The sequence below is a fragment of the Acanthochromis polyacanthus genome, chromosome 14, assembly GCF_021347895.1.
Source record: "Acanthochromis polyacanthus isolate Apoly-LR-REF ecotype Palm Island chromosome 14, KAUST_Apoly_ChrSc, whole genome shotgun sequence".
NCBI classification, from domain to species: domain Eukaryota; kingdom Metazoa; phylum Chordata; class Actinopteri; family Pomacentridae; genus Acanthochromis; species Acanthochromis polyacanthus.
This window is the reverse complement of record NC_067126.1, coordinates 35,595,378-35,613,697: the sequence shown is the minus strand read 5'-3', so window position 1 is coordinate 35,613,697 and position 18,320 is coordinate 35,595,378. Positions and strand designations below refer to the sequence as shown.

The 18,320-nt window shown below is 39.4% G+C and overlaps 3 protein-coding genes across 4 annotated transcripts in view; 1 reads left to right on the top strand and 2 right to left on the bottom strand.

Moving 5' to 3' along the window:
• Positions 1-5,476, bottom strand: part of trappc10 (trafficking protein particle complex subunit 10) — a 33,819-nt gene extending 28,343 nt beyond the window's left edge. Inside the window, exon 1 of the mRNA XM_022199043.2 lies at positions 5,290-5,476. Coding sequence (XP_022054735.2) covers positions 5,290-5,350 — 61 coding nt within the window. The 5' untranslated portion in view covers positions 5,351-5,476. The remainder of the gene's footprint in view (positions 1-5,289) is intronic.
• Positions 5,477-7,193: 1,717 nt separating this feature from the next.
• On the bottom strand, positions 7,194-15,627 carry cnga4 (cyclic nucleotide gated channel subunit alpha 4). The gene is made up of 7 exons (XM_022199034.2): positions 15,476-15,627; positions 14,314-14,415; positions 14,130-14,236; positions 12,904-13,487; positions 12,592-12,837; positions 11,630-11,795; positions 7,194-8,241 (listed from the first exon to the last, which is right to left on the bottom strand). The coding sequence occupies exons 1-7, from the start codon at positions 15,625-15,627 to the stop codon at positions 7,451-7,453; spliced, it is 2,148 nt and encodes a 715-aa protein (XP_022054726.2). The 3' UTR covers positions 7,194-7,450.
• Positions 15,628-16,533: 906 nt separating this feature from the next.
• fhip1b (FHF complex subunit HOOK interacting protein 1B) overlaps positions 16,534-18,320 on the top strand; it is a 36,287-nt gene continuing 34,500 nt past the window's right edge. For both annotated transcript variants that reach the window (XM_051958536.1, XM_051958537.1), the window contains exon 1: positions 16,534-16,886. The gene's annotated coding sequence lies outside the window, so the exon portion shown is untranslated. The remainder of the gene's footprint in view (positions 16,887-18,320) is intronic.

Sequence of the window (18,320 nt, the reverse complement as noted above, 5' to 3'; positions counted from 1 at the left end):
TCAGAAATCACAAAACAACACAAATACAACATTTTTCATCTAAACTGATTATTGACCCACTTCTAAACCTTTATTTTGTCTTTTCAAGCCAAACACGATAATTTGAAAAATCGAATTCAAAATGTAAAGAAAGACAAAAATGAAACAATCGAGAGTAACCTAAAGTCATGGTTATTCATTCTGTTCTGCAGAAATTTACTGCGGTTTTGCACATTATTTTCTACTTGAACGATGTAGAGCAGAAAAATAAGAGGCTTGTGAAAAGAATGCTACTCTAGGTTTTTTTTGCTTTCTTCTCACAATTACCTGTTTACAACTTTCAAAAAAGTTTTCCCATTTGTATTATAGCCTACCTCTAATCTGTAGCAACAAGAAGTACAAGACCAGATGCACTTCATAACTCATTTACAGACTGCCTCTTTAAGGTTCTATAACTTCAGAGGTTTAATGCTTTGCTGCATGTTTTTGAAAACTCCTCTGTTGTAAAGTCCAAAAATTACTGGAGGATAAATTATGTTAAAACAGTCACATGTTCTGGCTGCAATTCAAATCTTTGTTGTTGTAAATATTAAGGGACCAGAAAAGAAATTATTTTATTCATTAAAGATTATATAAAAATTGGCATCTGCCTCAAAAAAATCCATATTAGTCCTGAGTTTTCTGCACAGCTTTTAACACTGAAAAGAGAAATAAAACTCAATGTGTGTGTGTGTGTTGCGATATCTGTCCTGTGTCAATCTTTTTATTTAAAGCAGAACCTATATAGAGCTTTCATAGCTCGGCTGACGTCATATTATCTATATATCCTCAATTTAACACCCTCTATCCTTAGACACATCTCTATATACCAAGTGTAAACCAAAGTCCATTTGAAACACTCTCAGAGCTATAAAAGACTCAACTGGGAGAAAGTAGAGAAGATTCAGCAGAATGAAGTATTTCAACCCCAGAGACACAACAAAAAACTGCATTAGTCCTCACAGTCACAGCTTCTCAATACTAAGGTCATCGCTAAAACAGAGTATATCAGTGAAACAGCTCCTATAAAAACCCTGCAGCGATGCAAACACATATGCGTACCAGCAGCTCTCATCACAGTACATCGCCCTTCATACCACCTTCTCAGCTACACAAACTTCCAACCATTTCCCGTAAACATATGGTCCTTTTCACCTGCTGCCTCAGTGCTCGCACCTCACCAGCACGGAACAAATCCCCCCTCAGATCACGCCACACTGCTGAATAACGCTCTGAAAGCACCGCAACGCATTCTGTGAGGCGACTGACGTAAAGGTGCAGAAATCCAGCTCTCATTTTAGCCCATAGGAGAATCCCCGCTGCAGCTCAAGCAATAAAGCGTCTTTAATTTCACAGCCAGTGGCCAATTTTAGAGATGTTTGAACTGTCACTCGTGGTAGATGTGTGCGTTTTGATAAATAGCAAAGTATTTGTTGGAGCGGTGCTGAAAGTGGGTCACATCCACTGAACCGTGGAAAAAAAGTCTGTTTTGCAAATATCCTGCGAGGTTCAACACCAGGAATGCTAGTGCTGGGAATACTACGCCGTTCACCCAGCCAGGATGGATGCAAATACCCTCAAATAACCTGCAAGACGGAGTCAGCATTTAAACCTCACAGTGCCTTCTACTTGGATCTACTGTGCTGGAGTTGAGCCAATGCGACGGCCTGCGCTGGCAATTATGGCCGCATTGTAAATCAATTAGCCCTGCTGGTCAACGTTAAACACTGGAACCGATGCATAGAATGACTGGATGCGGAGCTTTCTTGTGTGGCGTCCAGTATGATCCAACTATCTAACGCTAAATGCAAAATTCTGAATGATCTGAGGAATTTGCACGTACCATCGGTGCAAGGACAAAAAAGGAACCGACCATTCTTGCAGTTCATAGCTGCCAGAATACACTGGAATTTATTGGTCTCTATCAGTTTGGCACGAACCAGTGATTAGATCTGAAACTAAATGCCTTTAAGCAGCGTTATGAGTTCATGTAAGTTCATTCACCTGTATACTTTGGGTCGATATATAATTGTGGGACTTTTTGTATCATAGTTCACATTTTTGCTGTTTTCAGGCCTAAAATCAACACAGCCGCCTATAACCAAACATCACATGGCATTTTTAGAGAAAGATTCTTCTAAATATTATATATACAACTGAGTAAAATTGTAGTAAACCTGCTGACTACTTTATATTAAATAACTCAGAAAGCCTTGGAGTCTTTCCAGTCTTTACTTCAGGAGGAAATGACATCATATGGAGCAGGTCAGGTGATCTGGAATTAACACTTCCTGGAGAGGTGTTTTTGTAATGGGGAACTTAGGTGGAAGTGATTTCTCAGACACAAATACAATTTGTTATTATGCAACACAAAATAACACAAATGATCACAGAAAAACAAAGTGACTCAGTGAGACACAAAATTATCATAAAGAGACAAAACGACCACAAGCAGACTGATAAAGACCAAAAATGAACACAGAGAGACATAAATTGACAGACACCCAAAATGAGAGGAAAAAAATACTCAAAAAGACACAAAATGATTCAGTGAGACATAAAGATATAAAATGACAACAGAGGCACACAAAATGACAGTCTGAAAATGACCATAAAAAGAAACACAATGAGCACAAAGACACAACACAACCACAGAAAGACACAACATGGCCAAAAAAATTACACAAAATGACTCAGTGAGACAGACAATTATCATAGAAAAAAAATATCTCACAAAATGACAAGAAACACACAAAATGACCACAAAAACGCCTAAAATTATCACAAACAGACTGAAAACGGCCACAAAAAGCTAATAAGTAATTTTGCAATTTGTAAAGACATGATCATAACGAGCATAAAAAAAACAGTTTGGTTTTACTTTCAATAAAAATGTATGCAAGATGTATCCCATGGACGTCAAAACGACACTCCATTACACATTGACCCTTTTACTTGATCAGTCTGAATCTTTGCAGGGATTTAAACTCTAATAGACTCTGAAAACCCGTGAACTTTGAATATTCAGAGGCTGCTATCAAACACAACCCTGCAGAGCAAACAGCGGTGTGATCCCTGCGACCGCATGAATCAATCTCACACACAAGCTCAAGTGAAACTCTGCTCATCCTGCAGAGCAAAGAGAGAGCACAGCATTACACACTCACACTCAGATGTCTTTTATTCACAGCTCTGTCAGTATAAAAACACACTTCACCTGAGTGAGATGTGATCTATACAGCCTGCAGGTGATTCACATTTAAATCAGCATCACAAATATAAAGACTGAATGTAAAGAGAGGTCATTTGTAGCTGAGAAGGGCATCTGGAGTCAGACGCAAATAACACACACACCCCTGGAAATGTGTTTTCTGCGTAGGAAATTTACACCCAACAGCACATCCTACTCTCTAAGTTAAAGTGCCACATCAGTTTAATTCCCTCAGCTTATTGTGCATCATCAATCACTCTCAGAAATAAGCCCCAAACCAATCTAACAAACCTGCATCATAATTTAGGAACACAACTTTAAAAAGATGGCCTTTTTATTATAAAAAATGTTAATTGCCAGTCCTTAAGAGAAGATACAGCTGTTCACTTGTCTGGTTGCTAATTAGAGGTGCAACAATTAATTGCTTAGTTGTCAAACATTAAATCGAAGCCCAACTATTTTGATGATGAGTTGATCACTTTGAGAAATGTCTTTAGAAAGAACTTTAAATCTCAGATTTCTGCCTCTTCCAATTCCATAATCTTTGGCTTCTTTAGCCTTCTGAGATATCTGTGGACAAATAAAGCATTTAAAGATGGCATCTTGGGCTTTTACAGGCCAAACAACCAACTGATTATTAGAGTAAATAATTAAATCAACCAGCAATGAAAACAAGCAGCCCTAAGCATCACAAATATGCACACAATAACCCTGAATGTGGAGGGAGGTACATCTAGCATATCTCATGTAATTATCAGTTTTATAGTTCAGTATTTGCATTATTGAAAAGCAGAATTTTAGCCATTCCTTGACGGAATATATAGCGGTTGTTGGGCTCTTTGCTTGGGTCAGAGAAGGACATTTCTGAGGAATGGACCATGGTTTCAGATTTCTGATGAATAGAGATGTTGGTTAAAAAACCTGCAGGATTTACCTCTAGTTATTTCTGGTCAGGTTGAATATTTGTGAATTAAATCATCAATGCAGAAGGCACAATCCATAAAATCCACAAGAATATCTTCCACCACTGACTGTTCAACACCATTTCCAACTTTGGGCCGTCAGTTTTTTCTGTAGAACTGTGCTTCTATCAGCAGATTGAAAATAAACTGAAAAACCTGCTGAAGGACACTCAGGACTGCAACGACTAATGTCTTTTTAATTTGTATTAAGTGTGTGTGTGTGTAATGTTTTGTTTCACTGTGCAGTGTATTTTATGTTGCAGCTTTTTTTAAAAAAAATATTGTGATGTTTTCATTGTAACCTGCCAAGGCACTGCGGATCTAAACTAGCTTAAAGCTAATTTTGGTAAATACATCAAATGACAGCATTTATGTTTAATATTGTACATGGTCCCTTTTTAAATATCCTGATGGGTAATAATAATAATAATTTTGTGAGAATATATGAGGTAGAACACCTGACAACCCAGGTGTTCCCTGAGCCCCATTATAAGTTCAATTTCTTTTCTTAAATCGAATATAACCCCACGGTTTCTTTCCTATTCTGCCTTCCCAGCTCCTGTCTACTGCTGTACCCGGTCTGTCACTGTGCTAAAAATGGAGCAGCCTGCGGTGGGAGATGAAGCTGTCACCCACCACCACCTCCTAAAATAACCCCAATAAGACGTTTCCATAAGACTCCAAGGGATTTATGAATGGAAAACCGAGCACAGTTCCTAAACATCGTCTCTGCCCTCCAGTCTGAGCTGCTAACTGAGAGGAACTGAGGATGAAATCCTTCCCAAACTGCAGCAGCTAGCCGTGACGTCCTATCGTTAGCTGGGCCTGTTAATCAATGTAGCTGTAGCTTGCCGACACAAACACCGCTCTCCACGGGACTATGTAGCACCGACAGCGGTGTCGCATGCACGGATGAAAATATTACAGCCCCGACAAGTAAAAAAATAAGCCTCCAGTCGCTGCAGATACACATCAGCAGCGTCTCCAGGCTGGTTAATATCAGGGTGACAGCTAGCTTAGCTAAAAGGAGCTAATGAATGCAGCTAGCAGGCTAACTGTCAGGAGCAGAAAAAAATCTGGCTTTTAACAAACACTCACATGTTACAATCGGCTTGTTCTCCATGGTATAGATGATTGGCTTTTCCTCTTGACACTCCATATGTGTTAGCGGCGGTACTCCATGAAACTGACATCCAAACAGAGCAGTATTATCAGTAAGTGCTTCTGTATGCAGTTCTGTTGTAGCGATGGGGCCTGTGTCCCCGCGGCTCTTCCGGGAAGTGCGTCACCTGTGCGTCATTAAAGGGCCAACCTGGGATTTTTATTTTTTTTTATTGAGGCGAAAGACGACAGGTGAGACAATAAAACTCACAACCTGTCATCATTTATGGTGGTAAAAACTACAGGTGTGGCATTAAATGGCTAACTTGTGCTTTTTATGTAAATAAAAACTATAGACAAGTTATTAAAAGGCCAGCTACTGCTCTGTTTTTATACAGAAGCTAAAACTATTGGTGTGACATTAAATGGCTAAATTATGCTTTTCATGTAATTAAAAACTACAGGTTAGTAATTACACAGCAATCCCGTGCTTTGCTATGAAAGTAAAAACTACAGACAAGTGATTAGAGGTCCAACTAGTGTTTTGTTTTGTTTGTTTTGTTGCATTTTGTTTAACAGAAGTTAAAACTTCAGGTGATACATTAAAGGGCCAACATGTGTTTTTTTTAAGTGAAAGCCAGGATGACAGGTGAGTCAATAATGTGATAACTTGTGTTTGTAATGAAAGTTAAAGTACAGGTGAATCATTAAAGGGCCAACCTGAGCTTTTTTATGAAACAAAGAACTACAAGTGTGACATAAATGAGCCAACCTAAGCACAGGTGTGCCATTAAAGGGCCAACAGGTGTGTCAGTGAAGGACCAACTTGTGCTTTTCTAATGAAAGTAACTACATTATGTGAATTAAGAGACAACCTGTGCTTTTTAATGGAAATTAAAACCCCAGGTGACTCATTAAAGTGGACAGGTTGTTGGACATGTCCATAAAAACCCAAAGAGTTTTCTTTGAATGGTGGATTTGTAGACATTCAAGTGGTATCCAACAGCCTGTTCTGGTTTCTCTCGTCATCTGTAGGTTGTGTCATTTGAATAAAGCTGCATTTAAAGGTGACCTGTTATAGTTTTCAATGAAAGGAGTGTCTGTGTACTGGTAACACCATCTAATAATTGTCCTTTTAAAGCCAAACCAGACCTGAGTTGAATTAACTCAAGAATCTGTCACCAATTGAACAGCTGAAAAAATCTTTTTGTGCACAACTGGCTAAATTTACAACTATAGAAATAAGATTTTTAACTTTTTCTTTAAATCAGAAAAGAAGACTATGTGCATGCTGTCTATGTTTTTGTTCAGTATTTCAGTAAAAGTCCAGAAGCATTATATAACAGTGCTTGATAATGTTAGATATTAGAAAATGTAAGTTTTCTGTTGCATTTTGTTTGAGGATGTTAAAATATGCAGAATCTTCTTGCTGGCCAACAGCAAATGAGCCATTTGATTTTAAGTTTTACCCCCTGAAAGTGAGGTAAACATAAACTAATACAACAAATGAAAAAATACAACTAAAAAAAAATAAAAATAACAAAGCTATTAATACAATATTGTAGAAAACCCTTGCTATTTATCAGCATCCCTCTAAAGACTGATTCAGATTTCCCACCAGTGATAGAGAAAACAGCACTAAAAACACTATTTTGCTGTATGGCACTGTTTGAAATTAATTAAACATTCTGGGTACGACAAAAACAAACGCTGCTCATTAAGTGTTTGAATCAAAGTATCATCATCTGCCATCAAAATGTATGTGTATATATATATATATATTTGTATATATATATATATGTATGTGAATGTGTGAAAATGAACATTTCCTTTGACAAAACACTATAAAAACACCAGATGTAAGATTTGTTAGTGGAATTGAAGCACAAAAGCACAGAAGATCTCTGGAAGAATAGGAATTTTATCAAATTCAGACTTGAAAGGAGTGAACAAATAAACAGAACATTCAGATGCCACCTGTCAGATAGTTTGAACACCTTGATCTGCAGTGTGTACGATGCTGCCATCTAGAGGAGGAAAGTTGCGTTGCAGAACTGTCATTGGTGTGTTGAGGGTTTTCAGTAGTTTTATTCATATGAAACAGCCAAATGCATTCAGTTTAAATGTACCCTGCTCTTTCTTCTCCTCAGCTTTCCATTTATTCTCCCTGCCCTTCACATTTCTTTCCCGTTTCCTTTTGATTGGAGTCTTCTTCAGCCTCCTCACATTCTTTTTTTTCATCTTTCCCATTTTCAGTCTCAATCTCAGCTCCGTCTCCTTTCCCTGGTCTGTCATCTCCTCTGTCTCGGTTCTTCTCTCCATCGTCTTCCTTCTTCTTCTCCTGATTATCCAAGCCCTTCAGTCCACATTTATCTCCCTCCACCATCCTCTCCACATCTTCTTTTGTACTTTTCGTGCTCTCTCCGTCTCCCTCTTTGGACACATCGTTTCCATCTTCTCCCTGTCCAGTTTTTTTCATCTTTACATTCAACCCTTCTTCCTCTCCCTCTGCCTCTTCTCTCTCCCATTCCACCTCCCCTCCCACGCCTTCCTCTCTCCCCTGAGCTCCTTCTCCTTTATCTCCATCTTCTGGCTGAACCTCCAGTGCTGCCACCTCCAGCTCCAGCTGCTCCACTCTGGCCTGCATCTTGCGGTTGCTTGACTCCAGCTCCACCATCAGTCGAGCCAGTTTGGTCTGCAGGATCTCCAGGTTGCCCTCCAGCCTTTGTATCTTGGTTTCCACTTTCTCCGCCTTCCCCTTGGCTGCCTCCCCGCTCTCCTCCAACATGCCCATCTTGGTGAGGATCTGCCTTCCCTTCTCCTCCAGGTGGCGCTTGGCTGCTGGGAACTCGGACAGCACGTCGGTCAGGTCTTCTTTGGACAAGCTGAACAGGTCGGAGTAGCCGATGCTTCGGATGTTGGCAGTTCGACGGTTGCCTGACTTGTTACCTGCAAGGAAACATGATGGGATTTCTTTAAAACACTTTTTTTTTTTATTTAGCATTTATTTGACCAGGTTAGTCCCTCTGAGATCACCGCTCTGGTGGAGAAGAAACCTCACATCTTATACAGGTCAGAGCTCTTCATTTAGGAAGAGAGCTTTAAAATACACAACTTTTTACCTTTTTACAACTTCCGGACAACAACATATGGAGTTAAGTTTGCAACTAATTTTGTTTTTGTTCTCATCCATATACATATAGGTATCGCATGAGGCAACAAAAGCTCCAAATGTTCACATTTTATGAATTTTTTTTGCACCAACATTGGCCTTAATTTTCTTCCCATCAACTAATTGTTGGAGCCCAAATTTATCCCAAGAATACATTGATGTTTTGGGACACTAAGGTTTTATTTGTCACCGGTACGGAAGGTTGAGAAGCTCATTGTGGGAAAGAAACTCTCTGAAAGGGAGACCTGGCCAAGAGGGCAGCAGCATCACATTAGAAACAGTAAACAGCAAATCAAAGTGACAACATTAAAACTGGCACACAGATAACACACCATTAGAGCACACAGACCAGATAGACTGTGATGATTTCACCAGAGCTTTAAACTCATTCAGTGGAACAAGGGCTGGAAGTTGAAGTTGAGATTTTAATTTATTCCAAGCATTACGTGAAGAAAACATAAATGCTGGATCCTGGACTCCATCAAACAACACAATAAAATACTGGCAACTACAGCTTCCAGGATTTTAGTGTAACTTTGTAGGAACATTTATTATAGTGTGAGATTCACACAGATTTTTGCACTTTAGTAAAAACTGTAACACAGAGCAACCATGTGGACCGAACTCCTTCATACCCCAACATGCCTCCCAGTTTAAAGCTATCACTATAAGAGTATTGACTATTTTACTGTTCTCTCTGTTCTGCTTCACTCTTCCACCTCAGAGGATTCATCTATGGCTGGGGCGTCCAACATGTGGCCCACAGGTCAAAACCGGCCCTCACAGTGTAAAAATTCCAGAGAAGACATTAACTGCAGATTTTAAATTGGTAAAACTATAAATTTAAAAATAATTTCTAGACCATGACAAATTGTTTTGATCATAAAGTAAAATACCGATTGCTCATTGTTCTTTTGTCATTTTGTGTCTCATTTTTGTAATATCTTGTCTTGTTTTTGGTCTTTTTTGTCTAAATGTTGTCATTTGTCTCACATTTGTCATTTTGTTTCTCATTTTTGTCGTTTTGCATTTTATTTTTGTCTCGCTTTTGTTGTTTTGTACCTCACGTTGTCATTTTTTCTCTCATTTTCTGTCATTTTCTGTCTTGTTTTTGTCAGTTCATGTCTCATTTTTGTAATATTTTGTCGGGATTTTTTTTTTGCCTTTCCTGTCTGAATTTTGTCATTTTGATCAAAAATTAGAATCCCATAGGGTTCAGCTCCAGATGACTAAATGTTGTGTTCCTTTGTAGACACTCCATGATCTGGAAGTTGTAATGTGGAAATGATAAACTGAGGCTGAATGTTAGTGAAACTGAATTTATTTTTCTTAAGAAATTTCAGGTTGTTCATAATGCTTTGTAACAAGATAATTGAGCCTGTCCTCAAACCAAAAACGACCACACAGGTCGTCTGTACACGCCCGTATTACGACCCAGTGTTACGTTTTGACTATGCGACCTCTGGCGGTTGAGTAAATATCGACACTCTGGAGTCGCAGGTGAAACGTCATCATGAACAAACTTATCTAACACTATCCCTGTCCCTATCCCTAACCTTAACCATAACCCTAAAAACATGTTGGGAAAGTGAGAAAAAAGCCGTTTTGCGACGGAAAAGCCGTTTCGCGAATTAAATCCCGTAATGCGTTCCTTTTCCCCGTAGGGGCGCAAACGTTCATACGACCGCATAGGTCGTTATCCGGTGCACGGTGCAAACGACCAATGCGGTCGTATGAATTGGAGGACGAGTTCAGTTTACAGGCCACACCTTAAACTGGAGCTCAGTTACAACCTGATAAATGTTCTATTCTTGAAACATGTTATCACAGCTTGTACTTTAAAATAAGGATTACAGTATTCCACACTAGGTTTGTTTCTTACGTCGACTGTGTGCTCACTCATGTGCAGCTTCGTCTCTTGTTTGCGATAAGGAGGCCAGCTCGACCCTGAGGCCTCAGAGAGCTCAGGAGGCCTTATCCGGTCTATTAAGAGACACACAAATAATTCTGTAGAGTCCTCATTAGTGGAACAGTTAGACAAAACCAGGAGAGACTGACCCCCACATCCCTTCCTTCTGCTGGGGGGTAGAATGACAGACAAACAACCTCATAAGATTGAATTAAATTTTATACTTTTGGCTCTTAGGAAGGCACGAGTCCTGGATCCATGCATTTGGTTTGTCACAATAAATGACTGATAGATGATTGATTTTTGTGTATTTAAGTTTTGTAAAATGCAACTTGAAAAAGCACCAGAAATATGTCTCTTCTTCTTAATGCTCAAAAATACTTGTCTTCTTGAAGCATCTCTAAGGAAGGCAAGGCAAGTTTATAGCACCCTTCGTGTTCTAGACAATTGAAAATGTTTTGCATAAAAAAATACCAGCATTACAGTGAGGTGCAGATAGTGAAAGGATACTGTGCGGATCTCATGCATAGGTGCATGAGTAAAAGAAATGGTGTTAGCCTTGATTTAAAAGTGTCCACATTGGATGAAAGTTTAATCTCCACTGGCAGTTTGTAGCAGAAAAGCTAAATGCTGCTTCTCCGTGTTTAGTCCAGACTCTGGCCTGGACTAGCTGACCCGAGTCTTTGGATCTAAGAGCCCTGCTGGGTTTGTATTCTCTGAAGATATCACAGATGCGTTCTGGGATTTGTAAACGATCAGTTGGGTTTTAAATTCTATTGTAGAATTGGTGTAATGTGTTCAGATCTCTTAGTCCTGCTTAAAACTCTCGCAGCAGCATTCTGAATGAGCTGAAGCCGTTTAATGCTCTTTTTGGGAAGTTCTGTTAAAATACCATTACAGTAATCCAATCTACTAGAGATGAACGCATGGGTGAGTTTCTCTTGGTCTTTCTGGAAGACACAAACTTATAAATCTGGCGATGTTTTTGAGTTGGAAAAAAGCAGCATTGGTGACAGCTTTGAAATGGCTGGCAAAAGTCAAATCTGAGTCTATTAACACTCCTTTAACAGAATCATAATGTATTCTGTCCCTTGTTGAATAAACCAACCTCACCTTTCTTTGTGTATTCACATCAGTAAGACAAAAAGCCACTCTGCAGCAGCTGTTTAAACTATCGGCCTGTTTCTGTCCCATGAGTTTATCCACCAGCCTACATGAATTAATAAATCAGAACATGTGTGATCCGCTTGGTTTACCTTTGATGTTGAGGATGCTAATTTCCCCAAAGAAATTCCCTTCGCTCAGCACAGCAAACTCTGTCACCCCGTCATCTGCCACCACCGCCAGTTTGCCCTCCTTGATGATGTACATCTCGTGGCCCACGTCTCCCTTCCTGCAGACGTACTCTCCTGGACTGAACACCTGCCAGACAAAAGCAACGAGAAAAACCTCTTCAGCCTCAAACAGCAGTTTCAAATCCACAATAATAAAGCAGACAAAGTGTTGAATGCAAATCTACAAAACAAGATTAAGAGTGCAGGTTACCAGAGTATTCTATAACTGGATCATTCCTGAAATGGAGGCCATTTTGAGTTTCCTCCAAAAGCGTTTGAAAAATCAACCTTCTGTTTTCCAGTTTTCTGCTCCATATTGATCAACAATAGGTAATAAATTATCAAAGGCTTGATTGGTTCAATTTACACATCAATGGTAGCATTTTTATTCCATGTTTTATTTGTTGTTTGCTAACTCTACTCTAATGACAGTAACAGGGTTGCTAATCCATGCTAACGTGATCTTTTTCTCAGCAGTAGAAGCTAGATATTTAGCTCGCTGTTACTGCTGACCAAGAGGACAAACTGACTGATGGGAAACAGTCAAAAGAATGAGTCTGATCCTAATAATATGAGGTAGAGTGAGACATTCAATCAAGGCTGACAACGGGATGAAAATAAGGAAAATTGAAGAGAGGAAATAGCTTTGCTCTACTCATTCTTTAGGAAAATTGTTGTATGATGTCAACAACAAAAACAAGACACAAAATGACAAAAACAAGTTGATGAAAATGTCATCAACAGTTACCATAGTTTGAATTGTGAATGTGAAAGTTGTGGATTGTGTTTGTTTTTCTCTCTCGTGCTTGTAGCTTCAGGACTGTACACCTCCACCAAAGCAGCCTTAATGCCTTCCTTAACTTCACGAGCTAACTGCTCCTGACCTGAGGTGTTAGTTTGAGAACCAGCTCCTCCAGCAGACTCTTCTCACAGCTCTGGAAGATGGTGACTTTGGAGAGCGTGGGAAGATGAACGCTGACAGCGATCTCAGTCCTCATGTGCACCGGCAGCTGCTGCAGAATCTCATTCTCTCTCATGATCTTCTTGTTGATGTGGAGATGCTGGTACCAGTTGTCGATGCGCTGACGAAGCTCCTTGCTGATGTGACGGCTGCGCAGGTACCCCTTCACCTGGAAGCAGAAAACAAGAACTCTGTTGTCTATAAAACTTTTTTACCATCTTTCTGACAGTCTTACCAGCTCGTGGTTGGGGAAGAAGACGTTATCACGATCCCTTAGGCTGGTGATGACGTTTCCAACGTTGCCCACAATCGATGCGAAAACCAGAACAGCAATGAGCAGGTCTGCAATCATGAACAGATACTCCTCCTCCCTGTCCGGCAGTGGGGTGTCTCCTACTGTGGTGAAGATCTGGGCAGAGAACCAGAAGCAGTAGAAGTACTGACGTCTCATGGAGGCGAACTCGGGGTTGGTGATGTTGGGGTAAACCCAACGGTCGCTTCCAAAGCCGATGTAGTTGGACAGAGCGAAGTAGAGGCAGGCGTTCCAGTGGATCAACACAAAGATGTAGAGCATGAGCTTGGAGATGCGGAAGGTGTTGGGGTAGGAGGTTCTAGTCTCCATGCGATCCAAGACCTCGTTGAGTCGCGGCATTCGCAGGAGGCGGTTGATCCTCACCAGAGGAGTTTCGATGCCAAAGGCAAAGTAAAGGAAGTCGGTGGGGAGCAGGGAGGCCAAATCTCTCAGGAAATGTTTGGAGTGCAGGTAGCGCGTCCTCAACCGAGTCAGATCCTTGATTAGGATGCCCTGATCCAGGTAACCTAAAGACAGAAGAACTCAGAGTGCATTTCGTCCTCTACAACTCCTGTGACAAGATTTAGGTTGATTTTACCATGAGAGAGCAAAAAAATACACCTGACTCCTAAGAGTTATCAACATGTCATCATGAATTACTGAACCATTTCAACTGCTCTGCATCTCAACAATATTGCTACGATATTGCACTATATCACTTCAATAAGCTGTCGTTATGTTCCTCTACCACCAGTGCACAGAGGTTGATTTTCATATATTTACTTTATTTTACTTCTACTGTATTTTGATCCCTTTTTAATGTATGGCTCGAATACAAAGGTGAGAGAGAAACGTCTTTTCTTCTCTGTATGTCTTGGATATATAGAAAAACTGACAGCAGAAATCTTCTATTCTATTCAAATTTGAAGGCAGCATTTGGAAAGATTGTGATATTTAAGACTACAAGTGTTCTCATCATTTCAAAATAAGAGATGCGTGCTTGGTTGCAGAACCATCTAGATGTCTGTGGAGATTAAAACAATTTTTCATAATGTTTGATAGTTCAAATGTTTCTTTATTAGTGCTCTTTTATATTTATGTTTGCTTTGTATGTGAAGCAAAACATATTGAAGATTCAGTCAGAATCCACAAAATTTTCTTTTTCTTACCAGTATGAAGAGTGATGATCATATCGGTGGTATACATGAGGTCTGATAGGTAGTCCAGCGTGAGCCACACAGGAAGGTAGCTCAGAGCGATCGCAGTGAAGCATGTCCTGCCAAACCACAACCAAGGAGGTTCATCAAAAAGGTTCCCAGATCTTAACTAGCAGGATGCTTAGATATGATTTACCTCAGAATGATGATGACCCAGTTGTAGACGATGGGAAATATCATGACTTGAAGCCAGACGTAATAAAACTGTTCTGCTGGATCGACCACCCACTCCTTCCAGCTGAGAGGGAACCAGGACGATGATGATGATGAGAAGAAGAAGCAGGGAAATGAGAAATTGCATACATGATGAAACTGTCACAGAGAGATTATGGTTAATGGCTCTCCAGGTCACCAAAATCAGGACAGCTTCAATTCTTCAAACATAAAACCATCCCTGAAAGTAAATGTCATTAACAACAGTTCATCCAAAAAATAAATTATCATTTTACAGATTCTCCCTGTTTTGATAAGTTATAGAGAACAAATCACAAAAAACTAACACCAATACTAAAAAAAACGGGCCAAAAATCTGTATTTTTTCAATAAAAGGTGATTCATTCATTTTATTATATTTAACCATTAAATTATATTTTCTTTTTATTGTATATCAATCAGCAAAAATGTTTTTTTTTACAGATATTTGCTGTAATTTTGAAAGAAAAAACTTATATAAAGGATTTTTTAAAAATGAAATAATTGTTTTTGAATATTCTTTAAAGTTGTTAATTGGAAAAAAACTGTAAAAATCATAAAAACATTAATTTATTTGTTGACTGTTAGAAAAATGAACAAAACTAAGCAAACAAAATAATTGGAGACAAAATAATTTCTTTTACAATGTGTGACTGTAAAATGACTGCTTCAATGCATCTAAATATGGCAAAAATAATCAAACATATTTGTCATTTTCAAAGTTTTTAAAGATTTTGAACATTACATGTATTCTGTAGTTCTTTGGTTTTTTACTGTATTCTTTTTCTTGGGAGTCAACATAATTCTCTGATGTACAGGACACTTTCAAAGTAAAAGTTCAGAGATGTTTAAAGGAACTGCTCTGGCTTTTTAAAATATAACACACTTATGTATATTATCTACACAATGAGAGCAGGACATCAACCGGCAGAAGCAGCAGAGGCATTCAACATTTAATCAGAGCTTTTCTAATTAGTATTCTCTTGTTGAACAGGTCCTCAGACGTTATATAACCTGAAAAAGTTAATAAATCCAGTCACCTCAGGCTACCAAGATCAGATATCTGATTAAGAATATTTTTGTTTTAGTGATCATTAAATCCTTACTTATCTTTTAGCTTCAGGCCCGTGTAGATGTTCCGGTTCTCTTCTTTCTTGTCGCCGTCTTCTCCTTCCTCATTCGCTTTCTGTCCCAGATGCCACCTGAGCAGTCTCTGCCACTGGCTGCTTCTGATGCTAACCTCACCTGTTTTATCCATTATCTAAACTTCAGCCTTAGAATAAAGTGTCTGTTTAAGCAGGCATCGCTTTTTCTTCTGATCAGGCCTTCCTTTATGCCCGAGGGGCTGCTTTAGGCACCGCTGTGAAGTCCACCTGACAACAGACCAGGTCTACCTGGTGATGCTGGTCTCTATGGAAGGAAACAACAACACATCATGTGTCCTCTGGGAAATTCTTCCCTCACCTAGAAAACCAGAGAGGTCTTTCTCTGCACATCTCAGACGCTGTTAGACACAACAAACGATGACTGAAGTACAGAGCTGAAGCAAACTGAAAATGAAAGGACATGACAGCGTTTTATCAAAAAAATCTAAAAATCAAAGATGATATTTAAATGGAAATTACATCTTTAAGTTGCAAATTCAAAAGAGAAATATATAAGTTGTTTATTGGACAGTACTGTCCTGCCCAAAAATAGCGGTTTTAGTGTTTTATGTTGTCTAATAGGGTATAGCTCAACATAATAACTGTCTTTTAGAGAATATAATACGGAAAAAAAATACTTCAGGTAATTTTATATCAAAGTTTGTTCATCAGAGTTGTTTCTAATACTGTCAGAACTGTTTGCAGCACATGTAGCAGAGCAAATGGTGATGCGGAGTCAAGTTGTGTCTTCATGGTGAGTGTATTTACCAGCTAATGCCAGTACTGACCCTAAATGTCCAGTATTAGCAGGACTCTGACAAACTGAACTAACTCCAAGGTCAACATGATGCTCAGCTGTCATGAAATCCTTTCCCACCTGTTTCTCTTTTAAAATCAAGCCACATAGGCATTAGTACACAGTGTACAGTTATCAGAGTTGGTGTAGAAGTGGGTCAGAGTGTTTTTCTGTTTAATTTTGGCTCTCTAAAGCCTTCATCCAGCGGTGCGGAGCCGCGTCGCTGTGACTCACAGGAGCCGTGTGGGAGGAGTTAAAGTAAGATGGCTGCGGGAGAGGGAAGAGTGTTTGAGAAATCATCAGATGGGATGTTTATCTGTCGCTAACAGGATGCACAGCAGCCCCAATGGAGGAGTGGTTAATGTCTTAGCTCCCCCGGCTCACTGCCGTCCGGCTCTCCAGTTGTCTCCGGGTTCCTTTCGCGCTGTTTGCCCGTTTTCTGCTCTGACATTGTGGAATTCATCAGCGGCTATTCGTTAGCAGCAACCCAGCGCTAACTCACTAGCCTCCAGCTAGCAGTTAGCTATCCGAGGAAACCAGCTACGACTGCTAGAGACTCCTGGAGATATCTAAAAGGTACGTAACTTCGTAATTACCCCGTCATAAAGGCACACCAGCACCCCGGCTACATGAGAAACCCGTATACAGGGCTGACATGTCAGAGCTAGCTAATTATGTTTGCAGGATCCACTAGCTGCTACATCATCTCCCATTGAAATGCATTGATTGTTGTTTTCTGCCCGAGCCCAGCCTCGTCTGGCTAACAGGAGATCATCTGGCACAGGAGGATGAACTAAATGGTAATAACATAACGTTAATAAATCAGCTGGTTTAAGGGCAAGGTCGCACTATGTGATGGCTGCAGTGTGCTATCAGGCTGTCAGACTGGTGGGATCCAAAACACTGCAGAGATCTGAGAACTTTGGTGTCCTGGATGAAATCTGTAGGTGCTGCTCCTGAAACTCAGACAGGGATTACTGTGGCAGTTAATAACATAACTTCTAAATAACCTGCAGGCTCAATACAGCAAGAAAAACTGAGTGGACCGGTTCTCTTGCTTCTCAAAAGCCAATGAGTGGAACTGATTATTCATGACATGAAGTTTACGCTCTGTTGTCTCGAATTTGATGCATTTTATTGAAAACAGTCTATTGAATTCAGTGATTTAAATCAGATCTATCCGCATCTTCAAGTGCATTTTTACTCTTGTAAAACTTTCACCATCGATCTTGCTGCTGAGTTGTTTTGACTTACTGGAGCTAGAAACTGTCAAAGCAGAAATAATCAACAGATTTTTAACTTTATGGTGTAACTCATCTGTGGCATGACATTTAATTAGGAAAATTAATCACAATGTTTCACAAAATTGCTTTATTATAGATGTCTCAGTTTTTTAAAAAAAACAACCGAATGAATCTATATTAGTGAAGGGATGTGCATCGGATACGAATACTATCTGAGTATCTCCTGTTATGCATTTATTATTATTCTGTCATCTATATTTCCTTATTAGATTAAAATATTTCTTGCTTCACTCGAAGTCTACTTTAGGGTTGATCGACACGTGGAAAGAAAAACATGTAGAACTGCAGCGCTCAATCAAATAATAGGTCACTTGTTAACTGTTAGATATTCCCCAATGGTTTGTATTTTAACCCCTCTTAGAAGCTTTGATGTTATTTTCTAAACATAAGAGAAAAAAGATATAGCTGTTCACTTGCTTGATTGTGATCCAGAAGTGCAACCGTTAACCAGTCACTGTTCTGATAATTTATTAATTGGTTTGAGTCATTTTTAACAGAAGTCAGTGCATCTCAAAGGCAAATGAGCGCACAGATCTGTAACTGATTCATCATGAGACAAATTAATTCACATCAGAAAAGGGATGAATATCAATAAAATCATATTCTGTTGATTTGAAAGTAAAGATCAAATGAAAGACGAATGGATTTTAACCCCTCTTAGAAACTTGTATGATAGATAGATATTTAGTTCATCCTGAGGGAAATT